The 22,082-nt window shown below is 39.9% G+C and overlaps 1 protein-coding gene across 4 annotated transcripts in view; it reads left to right on the top strand.

Annotated features, from left to right (window-relative positions):
* POPDC1 (popeye domain cAMP effector 1) overlaps window positions 1-22,082 on the top strand; it is a 333,254-nt gene that overhangs the window by 252,865 nt on the left and 58,307 nt on the right. For all 4 annotated transcript variants that reach the window (XM_082249688.1, XM_082249689.1, XM_082249691.1 and 1 more), the window contains exons 2-5: window positions 3,498-3,730; window positions 13,765-13,889; window positions 17,365-17,552; window positions 21,371-21,479. In XM_082249688.1, the coding sequence (XP_082105814.1) occupies window positions 3,517-3,730; window positions 13,765-13,889; window positions 17,365-17,552; window positions 21,371-21,479 (636 nt within the window). In that variant the 5' untranslated portion in view covers window positions 3,498-3,516. The remainder of the gene's footprint in view (window positions 1-3,497; window positions 3,731-13,764; window positions 13,890-17,364; window positions 17,553-21,370; window positions 21,480-22,082) is intronic.

Raw genomic sequence — 22,082 nt, 5'->3', positions numbered from 1 at the left:
CAAGTCTAAAGAACAGCTTTTAAAAGCTGCAAAGTATCTTACTTAGGTGATGTATGAGTTTCTACCCCAGCATGGAGAGCTGGATTATTATGGCCCAGTATTTGATCCATATTTGCCTAAACAAGACCTGGTATGACCAAAATCATCTGTTGACAATTCATTTAAAGCATCAACGAAAGTGTACTTTGTCTAAAACTACACTTGCTAGTTAAAAGGTAGCCGTCCATGTGAAATGCAGTACGCATGAAAACATTGTATCCATGACTGAAGAAATCTACCCTTACAGGGTCATTCTGGCCAAAATTGGTATTGTTTTGGGAAAATACATGGAGGTAGTTATAAATGTTTCATTCTCATACTTGTATTTTTTTTTTTTTTAACGATCGAGAATGCAGCAAAAAAGAATGCATTGCTTTTTCCAGGTACTCTTGTCAATAAGTGACTGGTTCATTAACCACCCATTAATGAACTGGGTGGCCAGAATGTTTAACCACTTAAGCCCCGGAGGATTTTCCTGCTCAAAGACCAGGCCCTATTTTGCGATTTGGCACTGCGTGACTTTAACGGACAATTGCGCGGTTGTGCGACGCTGTACCAAAATAAAATTGACGTCCTTTTTTCCCACAAACAGAGCTTTCTTTTGGTGGTATTTGATCACCTGTGCGATTTTTACTTTTTTTGCGATATAAACAAAAAAAGAGCGACAATTTTGAAAAAATAACAATATTTTTCACATTTCCCAATAAGCGTATTTTGATTGGTTTGCGCAAAAGTTATTGAGTTTAATAACTACGGGAAAGATTTATGTCATTTTTATTGTTTTTTTTTTTTAATGCGTAATGGTGGCGATCTGCGATTTTTTTTTTTTGCGGGACTGCAACATTGTGGCGGACAGATCAGACCCTTGACTGACATTTTTGACACTTTTGGGAGTACCAGTGACATTACTACAGTTATTGTCAAAATGGCACTGGCAGGGAAGGGGTTAACTTTATTGGTGATCAAGGGGTTAAGTGTGTCCCTAGGGGCGTGATTCTAACTGTCAGGGGGCGTGACTTGTTAGATCATCACAGAGACATACGATCCTACATAGCAGGATCGCATAGCCTCTGTCATGATCTAAGGGAGAATGAGGGAGCTTGTGAGTGGCCAGCGGACATGGGAGCCGCCGGTCACACGTGTGGGGATGTCAGTGAATGAGCGGGGGCAGGAGCAGGCTCATGGGTGAGTGACATACCGGTACGTCACTTTGCCTGTAGGGGGCTGACTGCCGCAGTATATAGTCGTGCGGCAGTCGGCAAGTGGTTAAAGACAGTTAAAGCTGAAGTCTGGGCTGGAGAAAAAGTTACCCAAGCGGTCAGTCTTCCTCCATGCATTAAGAGTTAACTGCTTGTTTTGCCTATAGGGATTGGAATAGGGGGAAATACTTGCTTTATACCTTGCTCAGGCAGGCTTCTTCAGGGCTGCACTACTGGTCCACTACTGTGCAAACTGGTCCTGATGTCATCACAGCCATTGACCGTCTCTGGACATGAGGCGGCAGGAACAGTCCACTGCTGGACATGAGGGTGTGCTGTTCTCCTGAAGATCAAAAGATGGGGTGAGTATAGCGTTTGCCCCTAGATAAAATGAGCAGTTTACTCATGCAGTGCCGGTACAGCCCCCCTGCATGGGAAAAATCATTTTTCCCACAGTACTACAATAACCCCTTCGCGACCATGCTATAGCCGATTGATAGCTACAGCGCAGCCGCACTTTGCTGAGATGCCGTCATATGACATCCTCCTTTGCTTTTGCTGCCTGCGCACCCCCTGTGGCACAAATCAGCAGGGCTCTGTGATCGCTGTGTCCTTGGGACGCAGCAGATCACAGATCAAGGTAAAGAGCCAATTACAGCGGCTCTTTATCACAAGATCAGCTGTGTTCAATCACAGCTGATCACAATGTAAACAGGATTTACCAGTTATCGGCAATTCTCTTCTCACGCTGACAGTGCGTGAGAAGAGGAGAGCCGATAACCCGGAAATTCACACAGGGGACATCTACACTAACAATCAGGGAACTGATCATCGGTGTCCTGATTATCAGTGTGTAGTGATATAGTAGTTGGATGAGGATCATTAATTGTTTATTATAATTCAAGTTATTTCCGCAGCAATTGGTTCTTCCAGAGAGTTGCATTTATTGAGTCCCAGTACAGAAGAAATTTCACAAGATATTTGCAACAGATGACAAAATCCAACAGAATAAATATTATAATGAACAGTAGCCTTCAGAGTCCCATTCGTCCTAGCATATATTAGCAAGCATAGAGACACTACAATCCAGCATACAGTATGTCCCTGCTCTCATCTTGATGGAGAAAGAATGTGAGAATAAATGAATGCCTTCTTACCAAATTGCATCAACCACCCCATGGACCTTTTTACTATTCTTTTCAAGTCTGATTTACATTTTATGATCCCCTGTAAGTAACTCCTCTGGCCCTTTTGATATGTAAAATGCAACTTGCCAGTTGTGTTAGGCCATAAATCATAGCCCATAGTACACACCTATGTATATATTATAAAAAAAAACTGTGTGTATGTATATAAAATATCTTGCATAAATTATACAACACAGTGCAGCCCCCAACAGTGTTGCCAATCAGTGCCCACCAGTTCTGCCAATCAGTGCCCATCAATGATGCCTGTCAGTGCCTATCAGTAAAGCCAATCAGTGCTGCCTATCATTTCCACCTATCAGTGCCCATCAGTGCAGCATATTAGTGCCCATCAGTGCAACCTATCAGTTCCGCCTATCAGTGCCACATATCAGAGCAGCCTCATCAGTGCCTCCTCATCAGTGCCTCTTCATCAGTGCGGCCTCATTAGTATTGGGTATCGTATAGTCCCATTTATTTTCCAATGTGATCCCATTGTAACTTTCCCATTACCTTTTTGGGGTAGATACCCCTCTATGTGTTTTTCTCAGCATTTTGGAACTTGGCTTATCTGTGCGGCCTCAATAGTGCCACCTCGTCAGTGCCCATCAGTGAAGCCTATCAGTGGCCATATCAGCATATCAGTGCAGCCTCATCAGCGCACATCAGTGAAGGAGAAAATTACTTTACAAAATTTTCCAACAGAAACTAAGAAAAACGTTTTTATTTTTAAAATTTTCAGTCTTTTTTCATTTTTTCAAAATTAAAACCCAGTGGCGTTTAAATACCACCAAAAGAAAGCGCTATCTGTCTCAAAAAATTATAAAAAATTTGTTTGGGTACAGTGTTGCATGACTGCGCAATTTTCATTCAAAGTGTGATAGCGCTAAAAGCTGAAAAATAGCCTGGGCTAGGAAGGGGATGAAAGCACCCAGTGGGCAAGTGGTTAACGTAAACTGTCATGAGTTATCCCACTGAGTATATAAAAGTTCCATTGAGACCCTAAAGACTGTAATATTTTCTTTTGTATATCTGGCATGCCTTTTATAATCATATCCCTCCATTTTCTTTCCAGATCCTAAAGATTTCTAAAGATGAGTACTGAAAGTATATTAAGTGTTGTGCTAGCAATGAATGCTACAAGCAGCATTCAGAACATGACTCTGGAGGAGGAGGAGGTATGTGACAACTGGAGAGAGATCCACCACTTGGTTTTCCACTTGGCAAATGTGTGCTTTGCCCTAGGACTGGTGATTCCAACTACTCTGAACCTGCATATGATATTCCTTCGTGGTTTGCTCTGCCTGGGTAAGTGCTCTAGTTCTAGGGATGCTTTTTATTTTTATTTAGTCTTTTGTAGTAGTAAGTTGCTGTTCATGGTAAGTGGTGCTTTTCATTTGGAAGGAAATTCTAAAATGAAATTTGCCCTAAAAACAAGGTACAAAAAATAACCTGGCATACCTTGAGATATTTTATAGAGTTTAACACTTGCTGTATTGCTAAGACCATCATATTGATTCCGGTTATGACCATTTTCCTGCTGATAATAGGCTTAATGCTCAGAGGGATTACTGGGCAGGTTCTGTATGTAGTAAAGCATTTTCACCACCAGAAATATCTTCTATTTTAAAGATGATCATTTACTATGTTTGTATTGTAGTGTTTACCTTAAAGTCATTTTAATGTAATTTTCCCATTTTTTTTACAGCTCTGGCCTGTTTATGTTTTACTGTATATAGACAGATTTGTGTATTTGCCACTCATGGACTCAATATAAATACTCTCTCTCTCAACAGCTTTTTATTTAAAAAGTAACTCCACTTTTGTTGAGCAAAAAACAGTCCGGTTTGAGTGTTGAATGTACATTGCAAGGATTTTACCAAAGTTTTTTGCAGATTCCTACCTCTTTCTGCTGTTTCTGCTCTTAAGAAATAGCTGTTTGTTTGATGTTTGTCTGTTTCATATTAACTCTGAATGGGAGGGACTGGTTCCTTAGAATCACCTGGTCACTCAGTGTTCTGCTGAGAAAGTTTCCTTTAGATGTAAGTAACCTTTAGAGAGGATTTCATCAAAAATGAAATTTCTGCTACAGAGGATGCCTAAAATCTGACTTGTATCATAATTCAGATTTCCGAGAAAATCAGTGAGCCAATCACACAAGCAGGAAATCCTGGACATCAACTGTGTACAGAATGCCTCCAGGTTGCCATATTAAATAACATTTTACAGATAAGTACAGTGCCGCAGATGGGAATGGGAAGGTAATTTCTCAAAAAAAATTAAATTACAATACTACAGTACTTGTGTAGCAATTGTATATGCTATAGTATTTTCTATTTTTATATATATATATTTTTAATTGATGCTACCCTTCGGTGCCTTAAAATATAGGATTCATAGACTAATAGATTTGTCTCAACTCTGGATGAAGGAGCACAGGGGGCACCTTTGGATAGCATTGTCAGTCTAGGGGGAAAGGAGTGTTAGACTGTTGTGCGTTACACGTTTGAGAATAATTTCCTAAATGATAATTAGAACGAGTTATTTTCGTCAATCAATTTCTTGACAGCATACACCAAGCGTTAGGCCCCTTTCACACAGGCGGACCATTTAGATCCGCCTGTCAGTTTTGGCAGATCTGAATGGTCACCCCATGCATCTCTATGGGGCATTGGATGTCAGCGGAGATATGTCCGCTGACATCCGATCTGTCAAATCTGGACGGATGGAAACCCTATTTTCCATCCGTCCAGCAGATCGGATGGGATCGGATGAGAACGAACCGACAGTCCGTTCCCATCCGATTCTCCCATAGAGATGTAGGGGACCTGACAGCTGTGTCTCTGCACACAGCGCGGAGAACAGCTGTCATCCACCTGCTCAGCGGGGGATTGGTGGATCGATCCCCCACTGAGATAAACGGAGTCCGTCCGACGGACAGACTGTGTGAAAGGGGCCTTATGAATACAGACTAAATAGGGAATATATATTTATTCACAAGAAATGTATTCACAATAAATAGTTAGATATAGATTAAAAAAAAACTAAATCTTACATAAAATACCAAATTTTTTTCAACACTCATTATTGGCTTTTGCTCAGCAATATAAATGAAATGAAAGGATTATTTTCTCCAAGTCTATGTAAAAACCATAAAATATAGAATTAATTATCAGACAAAAACGTCTGCGATTTGCGTAGACAACAGTTACTCCTCTGCAATTGGAGTGAGAGTCAAACTACGTAAAACTGGTTTGGTAATATAGCGCCAAAAAACTGTAAAATTCAGAAAAACAAAAATAAAGTTAAAAAAAATCTACGATGGTTGTTACATCTGGGGAATTATTCTAAATATCATGAACACACAATATTTAGTATTCAAATAATCAACAAAATCAGTAAAACATATTTACCCTTCCAAAATGGCTGCTGGCTCACAATGGTCATTACCAGAGCCTGCTAAGATGGCTGCCTCTTCCAAAATGGTAGCTGGTTAAGGAGGAGCTTGCGTCTTGCATTCCCAAAGTTTCAAAGTATGAGGCGCGATGATGAGGGTATGAAGTATAATGGATGAAGTGTGTGGATCTGTGTGTGTCTTTGTGTTGTCCTGTCCTTTGTTGATGAACTGTGATCTCCTATATACCGTTCTGGGACAAAAAGGCCATGAAACTTATAATTAGCCTAGCCCAGAAGGTGGAACTTCTTTCCATTGGTTGAGGCAGATAAAAATTAATTTTCTTGTGTGTTTTGGCATTTGCCTCTTTTAACCACCAAGTGTGTCCTAGAGCAGAAATATTTCTTCTGAATTAATATTATAACTGATTTGTTGTAAGGATGTCCATTTTCTTATGGTACAGGCATAGCCATATGATATTTTTGTTATAAAATTGTGAGGTTGAGATCTGGTAACGCCACCTAATGAGTATACATTACTAATGCAGCACTTATGTTGATTAGAAATAAATGTTTTACTTATGTATATTCTGATTAATTACACATCTATGTAGAAGCAGAAAACGATATAGATATATACACTGCCTGACCAAAAAAATAAGTTGCCACCAAAAAAAAAAAGATAACACACGTTGGACCGCCTTTAGCCTTTTGATTACGGCATGCATTCACGGTGGCATTGTTTCGATAAGCTTCTGTAATGTCACAAGATTTATTTCTGTCCAGTGTTGTTTTAGTTTTTCACCAAGATCTTGTATTGATGATGGGAGAGTCGGACCACCGCGCAAAGCCTTCTCCAGCACATCCCAAAGATTCTCATTGGGGTTAAGTTCTGGACTCTGTGGTGGCCAATCCATGTGTGAAAATGATGTCTCATGCTCCCTGAACCATTCTTTCACAATTTGAGCCCGATGAATCCTGGCATTGTCATCTTTCCCGTAGTTAGTAGACGCAATAACTTTTGCGCAAACCAATCGCTTATTGCGATTTCTTTTTTACCAGAAATATGTAGCAGAAAAAAAATTGGCCTAAAATGTTAAAAAATTTAGATTTTTAAAATTTTTTTGGGGGGAATGTTAACCACCAGAAGTGGTTAAAGAGGTTGTAAACTCTTAAAAAAAAAAAAAAAAACGTTTGCCTAGAAACTATAGACCTGTTAGTTTATCTTCTATAGACGGGAAGATACTGAAGAGTTTAATAAAAGACCACATAGATAAGTTCTTGCTGAAAAAATATATTTTAAGCAACAGACAGCATGGATTCATGAAAAACAGAAGTTGTCAAACAAACCTGATTTCTTTTTATGAGGAGGTAAATAAAACCTTGGATAGAGGGGTGGCTGTGGATGTAGTATACTTGGATTTTGCAAAAGCGTTTGACACAGTTCTCCACACATGGCTAATGTGTAAGGTAAAGTCTACTGGCTTGGAAAGATCAGTTTGTAATTGGATAGAAAATTGTCTAAAAGATAGAATTCAGAGAGTAGTGGTTAATGAGTCTTACTCTGAATGGTCTAAGTTTATCAGTGGTGTACCCCAAGGTTCAGTGTTGGGACCCTTACTTTTTAATATCTTTATAAATGATATAGGGTCTGGGATTAAAAGTACCATTTCAGTCTTTGCAGATGACACCAAGCTTTGCAGTGGAATAACTTCCTTACAGGATGTCTCCAACTTACAAGCTGACCTCAATGCACTGTTTCATTGGGCAACTATGTGGCAAATGAGGTTTAATGTTGATAAATGTAAAGTTATGCACTTGAGGGCTAAGAATATGCATTCATCATGCATACTAGGGGGAGTAGAACTGGGTGAATACATAGCGGAGAAGGATCCTGGGAGTTCTGGTAGATCAGAAGCTTAATAATAGCATGCGATGCCAAGCTGCGGTTTCCAAAGCAAGCAAAGTCCTTTCTTGAATTAACAGAGGCATGGATTCCAGAGAGAGTGATATAATTTTGCCCCTGTACAAATCATTAGTAAGACCTCATCTGGAATATGCAGTTCAGTTTTGGGCACCAGTTCTTAAAAAGGATATTGGGGAATTGGAGAAAGTGCAGAGAAGGGCAACCAAACTGATAAGAGGCATGGAGGAGCTCGGCTATGAGGAAAGATTAGAGGAACTGAATTTATTCTCTCTTGAGAAGAGGAGATAAGAGGGGATATGATCAACATGTATAAATACATAAGGGGACCATATAGTGAACTTGGTGGTGAGTTATTCACTTTAAGGTCATCACAGAGGACAAGGGGGCGCTTTTTATGTCTAGAGGAATAGAGATTTTGTCTCCAAATACAGAAAGGTTTCTTCACAGTAAGAGCTGTGAAAATGTGGAATAGACTCCCTCCAGAGGTGGTTCTGTCTAGCTCACTAGATTGCTTTAAAAAAGTCCTGGATTCTTTCCTGGGTGTACTTAATATAAGTGGGTACTAATATTTATAGGTAAAGTTGATCCAGGAAATATCCGATTGCCTATCGGGGGATCAGGAAATATTTTTTTCCCCTGCTGTAGCAAATTGGATAATGCATTGATGGGGTTTTTCACCTTCCTCTGGATCAACTGTGGGTATAGGATTGTGTATATAGGATTGTATGGTTGGGTTTTCTTTACTGTTGTTTGTTTTTTGTTGGTTGAGCCAGATGGACTTGTGTCTTTTTTCAACCTGACTAACTATGTAACTATGTTCAGCCCTGGAACCACTTTCACCACTTGCCTACTGAGCATTTTACCCCCTTCCTGCCCAAGCCAATTTTCAGCTTTCAGCGCTGTCACACTTTAACCACTTTACCACCGGAGGATTTTCCTGCTTTACGTCCAGGCCACTTTTTGCAACTTGGCACTGTGCGAATTTAACTGACAATTGCGCGGTCATGCAACGCCGTACCCAAACTAAATTTACGTCCTTTTTTTCCCACAAACAGAGCTTTCTTTTGGGGGTATTTTATCACCTCTGCGCTTTTCATTTTTTGCGATATTAATATAAAATAGCAAAAATTTTGCGAAAAAATTTACATTTTCTACTTTGACAGTTAAAAAATATCCAAAATACTAAATTTTTGTCATATATTTAGGCCAAAATGTATTTAGCTACATGTCTTTGACAAAAAAATTCTCAATGAGCGTATTTTTAACCGCTTTAAGACTGGAAGATTTTACCCCATTCCTGACCAGGCCATATTTTGTGATTCGGCACTGCGTTACTTTTACGGACAATTGCGTGGTCGTGCGACACTGTACCCAAATTAAATTTATGTCCTTTTTTTCCTCACAAATAGAGCTTTCTTTTGGTGGTATTTGATCACCTGTGCGATTTTCACTTTTTGCGATATAAACAAAAAAATAGCGTCAATTTTGAAAAAATATCAATATTTTTCACATTTTTTTTATATGAAATTCCCCCCAAAAAATGTAAAAAGTAATGTAGGTCTACGTCGCTGGAGGATAACGAGCCACTTTTCCGCAGTACCAGCTCAGTGAGCGGTCGGCAAGTGGTTAAAAAAAAATGCACGGTCATGCAACACTGTACCTATATGACATTTTTATCATTTTTTTCTCACAAATAGAGCTTTGTTTTGGTGGTATTTATTCACCATTGGGTTTTTCATTTTTTGCTAAATAAACAAAAAAGACTGACATTTTTGAAAAAAAAAATGTTTTTCATAGTTTTTTTATAAAATTTTGCTAACAGGTAATTTTTCTCCTTCATTGATGTGTGTTGATGAGGCTGCACTGATGGGCACTAATGAGACGGCACTGATGGGTACCGATAGATGGCATTGATAGGCGGCACTGAGTGGCACTGATAGGTGGCACTGATAGTCAGCACTGATGGGCACTGATAGGTGGCACTATTAGGTGACACTGATGATGAGGCACTAATTGGCACTAATAGGTGGCACTGGTGGGCACTGATTAAAAGAACTGATGGGCACTGATAAGTGGCACTGGTGGGCACTAATTAGCAGTACTGATGGGCATTGGTAGGTGGCACTGGTGGGCACTGGTTAGCAGCACTGGTGGGCTAATGTTGGGACAGATGTCCCTTTTACAAAGGCCGGTTATCGGCTTTATACTTTTCTCCTCACGCTGAGGGGGGGAAAAAATCTGATAACTAGCTTCTGCTTTCATCATGTAATCAGCTGTCATTGGTCGATTATTATTATTTATTGATTGAAAATTGATCAATCCTGATGTACTGTCTCAAGGTCCTAAAATGCCAGGACTATACAAATACCCCTTAAATGACCTCTTTTTGGAAATTTTTTTATTTTTATTATATTTTTTTTTTAGCACACTGTGACAAGAGCAATAGGTTACCATAGTAGCAATGTACTACTCTGGGAAAGTGATCAGGATTTTCTATTTTTTTATTTTTTTTTTTTACACATTGTTTGCTTATTGCACTGAAATACATTGCTATAAGCAAGCATTTTACTGAATTATACTGATTCATTCAGTTTGTTTTGTTGTGATTAGCTGTGATTGGTCAAAGCTAATCACATGGTACAGTTGGGCTGTGATTGTCCCTGGCTGTACCATGTGATCAAATTGACCAACTACAGCTAGCAACATAATTGTACACAATGGATGGCATGAAAGCAAGCTATCCATTGTGTACAACTGTAATGTGACCTGCTGTGATTGGTCACGGCGGTCACATGGTACCAGCAGTGAGCAGCTGCTCGGCCCCTCCTGACAGGATGTCATATGACATCCATTTAAGATGGGAAAGCCACTGCCCAGCCATCATTCTGCTATAGGCTGGGTGGGAAGGTGTTAGGAGATAAGAGATAAACTGCCTCTGACTGGTGCTAAGTCATCAGGTGATCATATTGTCTAGACAGACTGGGTTTAAGGAGGTATGTCACTGCATAAAGTGTCATTTGAAATATAACAGCAGGTAGTGCCCAGTGATTCTGTAAAGATTTTATAAAAGATCTTTTTCTTTGGATTGGTACCTGTGGTGAGAATGCAGTCAACTAGATTCTCCCCTCGCTCCCCTAAGCTTAGCCCATAAGAACAGGTGGTAGATGGGAACACCTGATTTGCCATCTGCAAGTTGTCTATTGTTGAAGTGCAGAGAGCTTTTTAACAGGGTATACTCAGTCCTGATTCTGTGACAGCGGCTGAAACCAAAAGTTAGGTTGCCTCCACTGAAAGTGTTGGTCTAGTCTAAGCTAAGGTACTACCTGGCAGAATGTCCAATGCTCCGACTGTTTCTCCTTCAGGCACTGAAGGACAGGGAATGTGATGCCTCTAATGTGAAGCCTAATAGACCCAAACAACTAGTAATAGTAACCACTATGCCACAGCCATGTTAGACTAATAAGCGTTGCTGTGGGTAAAACATCATATACAAGTTTCCCTTACTAAACTTGGAAATGAAAAGCCCTTTGTCTATCACCTTTCATTAACCATTACTTTACCATTTTAGAATTGTGTGGGAGGATCTTGGGACTCTATGCTTTGGGTAAACTGGCTGGCACTTGGTAAAAGTCCAATAGAAGAGTGAGAGGCCCTTATGCTGTGGCTAGTGTAAGATAGAACAAAATGAGTTTTGCCATCCCTGTGCCAACGTGAAAAGCGTTTTAGAAAAACTCTGCACTTGTTTTATTGTATCGGGTCTAGGGAGTGCTTTGGCTGCCTAAATTTCTTATCTCGAAACAGAAGGATAACAACACTTGATGCTGCGCCTCCTGTATCGATTTCACAAAAGCAGCTCACATATTTCCATCCTCATGGGTTCCCTTTAAATTTTATATTCTAAAAAATCTGTATGTTGCTCATCAGTAGTCACCTTATGCCAGTTTTAGAAAATACAGATTATTTTTCTACTTTTTAATTAGCTATGCCAGTCACTTTGATGTCTGTGCAGTGACTTTGCTTTTCCAACTTTCAGATTGTGGGGAGGAAATATAAATAGGTCATGGAATTATATTGGCTGGATTAAATGTCAGGGCTTGACACAAGATTTGTGGCTTGGTAAGCAGCCTGAAAAATATAAACCAAAGATCAGACAGCCCTTTAGAAATCTATTTCTATGTTGATATTTAGGATATTTGACAGGGTTTAAGTGATTGGTAATGCTGCTTATCTATAATGAAGGCAGTTTAGGCCTACTTGCTGTGTATCAGTATGGCCCTACACTTATAAAAGAAACAAAATTGGTGTGTAGAATTTTAGCTAACAGTAATTTTCAAAGTTCCATTTTAAAATGACTTGAACTGTATTTCCAATACTTCATGTTGTAGGTTGCTTACAGGTAATGATTTTTGCTGATGTTTTGACCCATTGATTAATATGCAGAATTTTTTGATTATGGTGAAATATTTGGTATTATAAATCTTGTACATGTATTCAATTATTGACAATTGTACCGTGCAGGTGCATGCAGGTGGTATATTTGAAAGGAAATAAATCCTATCCATTGCAAAACTCGCAATGAAAAGCTAATGATGCTTTACCCTTATTTATGGTTCTGATGATAGCAAAACCATCTGTTCAGGGCCATAGACAGGACAAAAAAATACAAAAAATATAGAGCTTCTAAATTTTCAGGGCTAGGTGACAATATTGGTGTAAAGGGCCCCACATTGATCAACTGATACTTACTTTCCCAGCAACCCCCTCCACATCTTGCTATGTCACATCTGTCACCAAAATACCTGGTGTTGTATGGTGTTGGAGATCTGAGGTGGCGTTACCCCATCTGTCATGTGACAGGGTTGAACTTTAATGATTGACAACTAGGTATCATGGAAGGAGGTCACATGGGTGGCGCCAAGTATTTTGCAATGGCTGTGACAGAGGAAGGAGTGGCATGGGATCATTGAAAGGTTCAGTATCAATAGGGTCAATCAATAGAGTCAATGGGGGGCTTTTAGGCCCCATGTACACTGGACATTTAGCCCTGATGCATTGTACTCTAAAGCTTAGGTGCGGGCAAAGGCGCAACTGCACTGCCCAGCCACATTTTCAGCAGCCTGTAAAACACTATGGGAGGCTATAAGCTTTTGCGGCTGGATGGGGCTGGACAATGCACTGGGCAGTATTAATGTTTAAGGCGGTATGCTCCAGAGCCGAATGCACAGAACACAAGCCTCTAAGGACCATTTGTCCCTTGGTGCATACTGCCCTAAACATTAGCACCACTCAGGCTTCTTTGCCTTCCTCCATCCACTGATTTTTCTTTACCTAACTACCTTACCTATATAACTATATAGGGAAATATGAAATTTTCCCATCATGCACTGTTAAGGCGGTATACTCCAGAGCTGAATGCACAGAATACAAGCCTCTAAGGTCCAGGGGATTTGTCCCTTGGTGCATACTGCCCTAAACATTAGTAACACTCAGGCTTCTTCGCCTTCCTCCATCCACTGATTTTTCTTTACCTAACTACCTTACCTATATAAATATATAGGAAAATATGAAATTCCCCCATCATGCACTGTTCTATATTGTTTACAAAAAGAATAGGCATTTACTGAAACAGAGTTCTTAACAAGCAGTTATGACCTCCTATAAAGCTTCCACAAATCAAAATAGAATAGATCAGTAGAAGGAGGTTGTAGCGTGGCTATTTCGGCTGCCTATTGCTTTGTACTGCTTCCCCTGAGCATTCTAACCTCAACAAGCCTCCCAAAAAAAAATGTTTCTGCATTTGGCGTAGTGTGAACAACCTTATAGCAAAGCAGAATGTAAAGAGCAGGAATCCCCAACAACTACTGTTTGTTGTAATGCTTTACTGGATAACCTCGTCAGAATACAATTGTCAAGTATATAATGTAAATGAGATGTGAGATTTGCAATGCATTCAAATTATAATAATTTATTTATTTAGTTAATGTATGCACTTACTTTGTTTTCAATTTATTCTCTTCAACAGGGTGTGCCTTCTTTATCATTTGGGCAACTCTTTTCCGCTGTGCTTTGGATATAATGATTTGGAATGCAGTTTTCCTTGGGATTAATTTTATGCATTTTATATATCTGGTATATAAGAAAAGACCAGTAAGTAAAAAATAAGAGCTGAAAATAGCTTGGTTTGCTGCTTTTTGACCTTTAAAACCTGGTATAGAAAATTGAATCGCTAGCAAGTATGGTGGAGTGCTGTATTAACAATTTGCATTTATTTTATGGGCTTTTTTGTTTTCTTGATTTAATTTATACATTTACACTAAAATTGTGCTTTGGAAGTATTTGCAGTGCTCTTTTTTTACTGTATATTAAAGAAAACCTGTGTTCAGGCTATGGACATTAAATTACCGTATTTAGATATTTTTAACAAGCAGTAAAAGTTAACAAGCCATCCCTGCCCTTTCTAGCTGCTTGTAATGGGAATAGTTTGTTCTTAAAAATCCTCAAAGATTACAACAAAGACTATAAACTTAGGTTGCAGTTATTTTCATCTTAAAAACATCTGATGCCTTTTTATATTAGAAGGCTGGTAGGCTTCCAAGATTCTGGTGTCATAGAAAAAAATAGGTTCACACTTATACTTTAACTTCGTCAAGCTTTTTTGCTGCTTTTTTTTTTTTGTTTTTTTTTTTAATGCGTATTTGTTAACATGTTTTTCATGCATTTCCCAGCTTGACTGTTTTTAATAGACAATAAGAGAAGGTTAGTAGAGAAATTGTGTAAAAAATTTGCGTTTTTCAGGCACTCCCATTGAAGTGTATACAGACCAAAAACTCATGCCTCTGCCCCAAAGAGACTCTTTTTTGAGCTAAGTGACACAACACTTAGGGCTCTTTCACACGGTCCACCTCCGTAGGCGGATCCGTGCTGCTCAGCGGGGATCGATCCGCAATCCCCGCTGAGCCGGCGGATGACAGCTCCGTCTCTGCTTGCAGGGCGGAGAGGGAGGTGTCACAGCCCCCGCTACTCTCTATGGGGAATCGGATGAGAGCGGACCGCCTGTCCGCTCTCATCCGATCCCATCCGATCCGATCCCCAATATAGGTTTGATGGAAAATAGGCTTTCCATCCGTCCGGATTTCACAGACAGGATCGGATGCGGATGGCAGCGGGTGTCAGCGGACATGTCACCGCTGACATTCGCTGCTTCATAGGGCTGAATGGGGCATCCGATCAGATCCGCCTAAAAAACTGACAGGCGGATCTGATCAGACCGCCCATGTGAAAGAGCCCTTAGGTGTGAATGGGCACTTTGAAGATAATTGAAATCTTAAGCTTCAGGAATCATGTTTCAGATTGCTCAGGTGTGAACTGGACTTTTGATTTCTGTGCTTTTTTGTGGACACTTTTCTACACAATGTATATAACTACAGAGATGAAAAAAGGCTTGTTTTAACCACTTGCTGCCTAGCCACAGTAGATTTATGGACCTTGCTTTGTGCACAGGTTCAAATCAATTGGTGGAGGGGAGATTGTGGCGTAAGGGTTGTTTTTCAGGGGTTAGGCATGGCCCCTTAGTTCCAGTAAAAGGAACTTTTAGGACGTCAGCATACCAAGACATTTTGGACAATTTCATGCTCCCAACTTTGTGGGAACAGATTGGGGATGGCCCCTTCCTGCTCCAGCATGACTGTGCACCAGTGCACAAAGCAATGTCCATAAAGGCATTGATGAGCAAATTTGGGGGTGGAGGAACTTCACTGGCTTCCTGACTTCAACCCAATAGAACACTTTTGGGATGAATTAGAGCGGAGAATGCGAGCCAGGCCTTCTCGTCCAAAATCAGTGCCTTACCTCACAAATGCGCATCTGGAAGAATGGTGAAACATTGCCATAGACAAACTCCTAAACCTTGTGGACAGCCATCCCAGCAAAGTTAAAGCTGTTATAGCTGCAAGGGTGGGCCAAATCAATATTAAACCCTACGAACTAAGACTGGGATGCTATTAAAGTCCATGTGCGTGTAAAGGCAGGCATCCCAATACTTTTGACAATATAGAATATATGTGATTTTGCCTCTTCCAGGTTAGGAGCATGTACTGTTACTGTTGACTGTTAACCACTTTAGCCCCAGCCCTATTTCGGACACTTTTTGTTCACAAGTTAAAACCAGTATTTTTTCCTAGAAAACTACTTAGAACCCCCAAACATTATATATATTTTTTTAGCAAAGACTCTGGAGAATAAAATGTCGGTCATTGCAAAATTTTTTGTCACGCGGTATTTGCGCAGCGGTCTTTAAAACGCCATTTTTTTGGAAAAAATTTGAAAAATCACATTTCACTGCATTTAAAAAATACTAAACAGTAAAGTTAGCCCATTTTTTTTGTATATTGTGAAAGATGATGTCACGCCGAGTAAATAGATACCAAACATGTTACGGTTTAAAATTGCGCCCCCCCCGTGGGATGGCGACAAACTACGGTCAATAGAGATCTCAATCTGCGACGCTTTAAATTTATTTAACGGTTACCAGTTTAGAGTTAGAGTGTAGCTCTTTTTTTTTAATTATTGCCCACGCTCTGGCGATCGCGGCGATACCTCACATGTGTGGTTTGAACAGCGATTTCATTTGCGGCTCGACTTGCGTATACGTTTTTTTTTGTGCGCGAGCTAACGGTGACGGGGACGGCTAAATTTTTTTTTTTTTTCCTATTTATTTTTTCTTTTTTTTTAAACTTTATTACAGGTTTTTAAAAAAAAAAAAATCTGATCACTTTTATTGCTGTCACAAGCAATGTAAACATCCCTGGTGACAGCAATATGTCGTGACAGGTACTCTTTATGGAGGGATCGAGGGTCTAAAAGACCCTAGACCCCTCCACTACACTTCCCTGTATGCAAAACGCCGAAAACGGCATTTTTGCATACAGCCGTTTTTCAAATCTGCCGCCTTTTGCAGCACAGTAACCCGGACGTGACGTCATGGACGCCGCCTCCGGGTTACGTCATCGGAGACCCGATCGATGCCGTTTCCGGCATTCATCGGGACTCCATCCAGCCGGCGGACGTGCCGGCTGGGTGCTCGGGGCTCCCGGTGGGACGGTAGCCCCGAGCAAAGCCGCGGAAGGCGGCGGGAGGGGGGGGACGTCCCCTCCCGCCCCCCCGGGTAACGATCGAGCGGCTCCCGAGCCGCATCGATCGTTACCGACGGAAAGCCGACCGTCGGCTTCAAACAACGGTACCGGGATGATGCCTCTAGCTAGAGGCATCATCCCGGTATAACCCCGCAAAGTCTGATGACGTAGAGGTTACGTGACTGGTAGTAAAGTGGTTAACCGGTTATCATGTGACTGCTATGATTGGTCACAGCGATCACATGATAACACTTTAAACAACTCGGTAATAGTTTATTGGGAACGTTTATTTTATTGTGCTCAATGTGTTAAGTTAAACACCTCTGAGGGTTTAATACTACTTTAAGGACCAGATAACAGACATTTTTATTTAGGCTTTTATTACATACTGTATTAATAACCTTTGTCTTCCTACTTACAGTATAACAATGTATTGCATTACTATCTTGTCAAACAAATATGATAGCGTAACTACTTTTTTCCTTTTCCAGATCAAGATAGAAAAGGAGCTGAAAGGTATCTATCACAAAATGTTTCAGCCTCTTCATGTACCCCCGGAGCTGTTCAAGAGACTCACTAGCCAGTTTTGCAGCATTCAGACCTTACCAAAAGGAGAGACCTATGCGGTGGAGGATAAAACATCTGTAGATAACCGCTTAAGTATACTGCTGAAAGGGAAGTAAGTTTTCCGATAACCTGAGCATCTGCTATTTCTATAATTAAAAAATGTTGGTACTTTGTATTATTATGTTAAACCTTTCTTTGTAACAACTCTGGCTGGTGTTTTTTAGTGAATTTAGTTTTTTTTTTTCTTATTTATCTAGTTATTTCTGATGCTAGACATTAAATACAATCAGTTGAATATTTTTTTGAATTCTCTGTCATTTGTAAGGTGTGATATTTAAAGCAATAATCAACCCCAAAACAAAATTTTATTATATAGTATTTCAGTTTACCAATCCTTAGATGCAGTGGCTGTATTCGTTTTCTGTTTTTAGGCTTTTTTTTTCTTTTTTTCCTTTATCTCACTTGTCTTAAGCTTTTCTTGTTTTTGACGGCCTATTAATTTCAGTGGGCTGCCAAACACACAGAATGTGCAAAAATTAACAAGTGAATTGTTTAACAAGTGAATTGTATACATGTACAAGCTATTGGGATCTCACCTCCGGTAAATCTACTTTCTGTTGCATTGCAGGTTAGTGACCAGACCTAAACCTAGTGTCTCTCCCCGAATTTGTATCTGTTTGCCCCATGTTGGCATGGTGTCCATTGTAGCATTTGCATTATGCAGAGCAGATTAGGGACTGGCCATAGAGTGATTTCTTTGAAGCAGTTAGCCAGCATAAACATGTATTGCAATATGTGTGAACTAAAAATACCTGTTTTTAAATTGCAAAGCTTGCTAGAAAGTGTATATAGCAGTGTGCAGAGGGTTCATCCAGAATTTGTAGTGCAAAATTTGACCAGGCATGACTTTAAAATCATGCAGCACCAAACGGCATGGTACTTAGGTTACCATGCAGATTGGAGGCAGCAAACAGGCCATGTTTGTTAGATGCTTTTGGAGTGCCATCAACAATCAGTGGCACCTGCGTGTCCCTAGCAAGACTAAATAGTTCCTGTGCAGTGTGGGAAATTCACACAGATACACACCTTTTTCACACCACGTTCTCGTGTGAACAGGCCCTGTCTGCATTCTGGATGAGGTAGGAAAGCAGACATCTTTGGACAGCAGCATTGTCAGTCTCAAGAGAAGGTGGTGTTAGATGAATATTTAGAAGGACTTGACTAACTAATTGAACCTGAAATCCCACTAACATTCCTGTGACTCGGCTTCCTTAAATTCTAGAGAAGCAGATTGAGAAGATCTGTCTAATTTTCTAAATACATGAATATGATAGTATACATGGCATACATCAGCCAAACAGCCAAGGAACCTTGTACAATATGGGTGGCATGGAGAGCAACTGGTGGAATTCCCTCATATTTTATCTTTTACAACTTCAAATGTTTAACCACTTGCCGACTGCCTAAAATACATTTACTGCAGCAAAGTGGCTCTATTGTGTGAAATCATGTACCTGTACGTCATTTCATGCAATAGCCACTAAGTGACTTGATTTGACAGAAGGGGGCCAATCAGTGGGTCTGGTAGGCCTGATGTCCACTGGCCACCTGCGATCATTCCCGAGACAGGCAGAACAGGGATCTGCCTATGTAAACAAGGCAGATTGCCGTTCTGACAGATTAAAAGATAGAGATCTTGTGTTCCTGCTAAGCAAGAACATCGATATCTGTCTTCCCCGAGTCAGAGCAACCCCCACACAGTTAGCAAGCACCCCCTAGGGACACATTTAACCCTTTGACCGTTCCTGATTGTAACGGAACCAAAACCCACACTGTACTTGTGGACTTCCATCAGTATACGGCTTCCTCCCAGTCGTGAACATAGATACCAGAATTTTCCATACAAAGCTAGCCGACAACTTAGCTTGTACTGGAACCTCAGTTTATTGAACAGTCACACATAATTTATATACAGCATGGACCTCCCCCTCCTGATCAGATTACCACACACAGGTCAGGGGTTGCCTGATTACATTATCCTATGCAGATTAAATTGTACAGAAATAGAATTAATGCGAACAGACTTAACACAATCCACATCCCACCTCAATAGACAGACAATAGGAAAAGACTGCCAGTGACAGTCTTTCCGTCTCCTACATTGAAGTACATGGAATACACATCTACTTCATGGCAACAGGGTATAGGTCTCACAGTGAAGTGGGATTAAATCTTCATATTTCTTGAGAGATATTGTTGATAAATATGACTCTCCCATTTGAAGTTATCCAAACCATTTTCTCAGTGTCCATTAAGTATCTGTCTTTCACTCCCAGTGACGATGAGTACCATCACACTGGTGTTAACCTCTTCCCTGCCAGTGTCATTTATACAGTAACAGTGCATATTTTTAGCACTGAACACTGTAATAATGTCACTGGTCGCCAAAATGTGTTCAATTTGTCCGTCGCAATGTTGCTGTCCAGCTAAAAATCGCTGTTCACCGCCATTACTAGTAAAAAACAAAAAAAGTAACTAAAAATGCAATAAAAATATCCCATAGCTTGTAGATGCAATCATTTTTGCGCAAACCAATCAATAGACCCGTATTGGGATTTTTTTTGCCAAAAATATGTAGAAGAATATATCTTGGCCTAAATTGATGAAGAAACTAGATTTTTTTTTAAAAAAAATTATTGGATGTATTTTATAGCAGAAAGTAAAAAATATTATTATTATTATTTTTTTTTTTTTTTCAAAATTGCTGCTCTTTTTTTGTTTATAGTGCAAAAATTAAAACCGCAGAGGTGATCATATACCACCAAAAGAAAGCTCTATTTGTGGGAAAAAAAAGGACATCAATTTTATTTGGGTACACAATCACCCAATTGTCAGTTAAAGTAACATAGTGCCGAATCACAAAAAATGTCCTGGTAATTAAGGGGGTAAAACCTTCCGGGGCTGAAGTAGTTAACAGACCACACTTCTTTGTAGTCAGCTACAAATATTCAGTAGTGTTTAGATAGCTTTGGCCATACTTCTCCTTTTTAAATGTGTATTTGTAAAATTAAGCTTTTATCCAGGTAGTGAAAATATATAACAGACTAGTTTAGTTTATAAATATGGGTAAATATTTGACCATGGAACCTTTGTGCTTCTATAGAAAAAAATCCCTGGCTGTTAAAGTGGTTGTAAAGGTAAAAAGTTTTTACCTTAATGCATTTGCTGCATTAAGGTAAAAAACCTTCTCTGTGGAGCCCCCCCTCCCTATACGTACCTTAGCCCAATCTTTATCCAGCGCAGTGCTCGAGAGCAGCATCTCTCTCTCTGCTCTCTCCCTCCTCACTGGACATAGAGGCAGCAGTAAGAGCCATTGGCTCCTGCTTCTGTCGATCACTGCCTCTGAGAGAAAGCAGTGGTCTATGTACACACAACGCAGCTCAGGATCGAGCCCACACGGGTGTCTCCATAGCAAGCGGCTTACTGTGGGAACACTCGACGGGGGGGGGGAAGAGCCAGAATCATTGGTGGGTGACCCCAGAAGATAAGGATCAGGGCTGCTCTGTGCAAAACCATTACACAGAGCAGGTAAGTATAATATGTGTGTTATTTAAAAAAAAATAAAAATGTTTACAATTGCTTTAACTATGTTCTAACTTCAGCATAAATGGGGTTTCCTAAAAAATGTTGAACATTTTCTGCCAGTATGCCAGTAGATCAGTTGTGGCTAATAAGGGGTTTTAGTATTGTAACAAACAGTACCCTGTTTAGATTCAATTTTATTTTTGTAAATGCCCTTAAAAAGCCTTAAAAAAAATCTGTATATAACCAGCAGCAAAAACGATGTTCTCCGTATTTATATTAAATCGGTATATATTTTAGGAATACTGTAAATATTCTGTTGTCTTGTTTTTACACAATCAATCTTAGGATGAAGGTCTCCTATCGAGGTCATTTTCTTCATAACATATATCCCAATGCTTATATAGATTCTCCAGAATTCAGATCGACAGAAATGGACAGAGGAGAAAAATTTCAGGTAACTTTCCATATCAGTTGTTTTGTCAAACGATGGCATGAGCTAATAAAAAGTAAAAAGCAGCTGTTTTATTCCCAATCCTTAGCGCATTGTACAGCCGTGGCCAAAAGTTTTGAGAATGACACAAATACATGATTTTCACAAAGTCTTTATGATGGCAATTTGCATAAACCTAAATGAAAATAAACCTAATCTAAAAAAAAAAACATTTCTGCTGCATTTCAGCCCTGCCACAAAAGGACCAGCTGACATCATGTCAGGGTGTCAGTGTTGATGAGGACAAGACTGGAAATCACTCTGTAATGCTGATTGAGTTGCAATAACAGACTTGAAGCTTTAAAGGAGGGTGGTGCTTTTAATCATTGTTCTTCCTCTGTTAATCATGGTTACCTGCAGGGAATTCATCATTGCTTTGCACAAAAAGGGATTTACAGGCAAAGATCATCGAGAACTTCCAGGAGAGAGGTTTAACTGTTAAAGAAGGCTTCAGGGCGCCCAAGAAGTCAAGCAAGCGCCAGGACTGTCTCCTACAGTTGATGTAGCTGTGGGATCAGGGCACCACCAGTGCAGAGCTTGCTCAGGAATGGCAGCAGGAAGGTGTGA

The sequence above is a fragment of the Pelophylax lessonae genome, assembly GCF_965119305.1.
Source record: "Pelophylax lessonae genome assembly, chromosome: 3".
NCBI lineage: Eukaryota > Metazoa > Chordata > Amphibia > Anura > Ranidae > Pelophylax > Pelophylax lessonae.
Note: the sequence above shows the minus strand (reverse complement) of the source record. Positions and strands in the feature narration are given on the sequence as shown.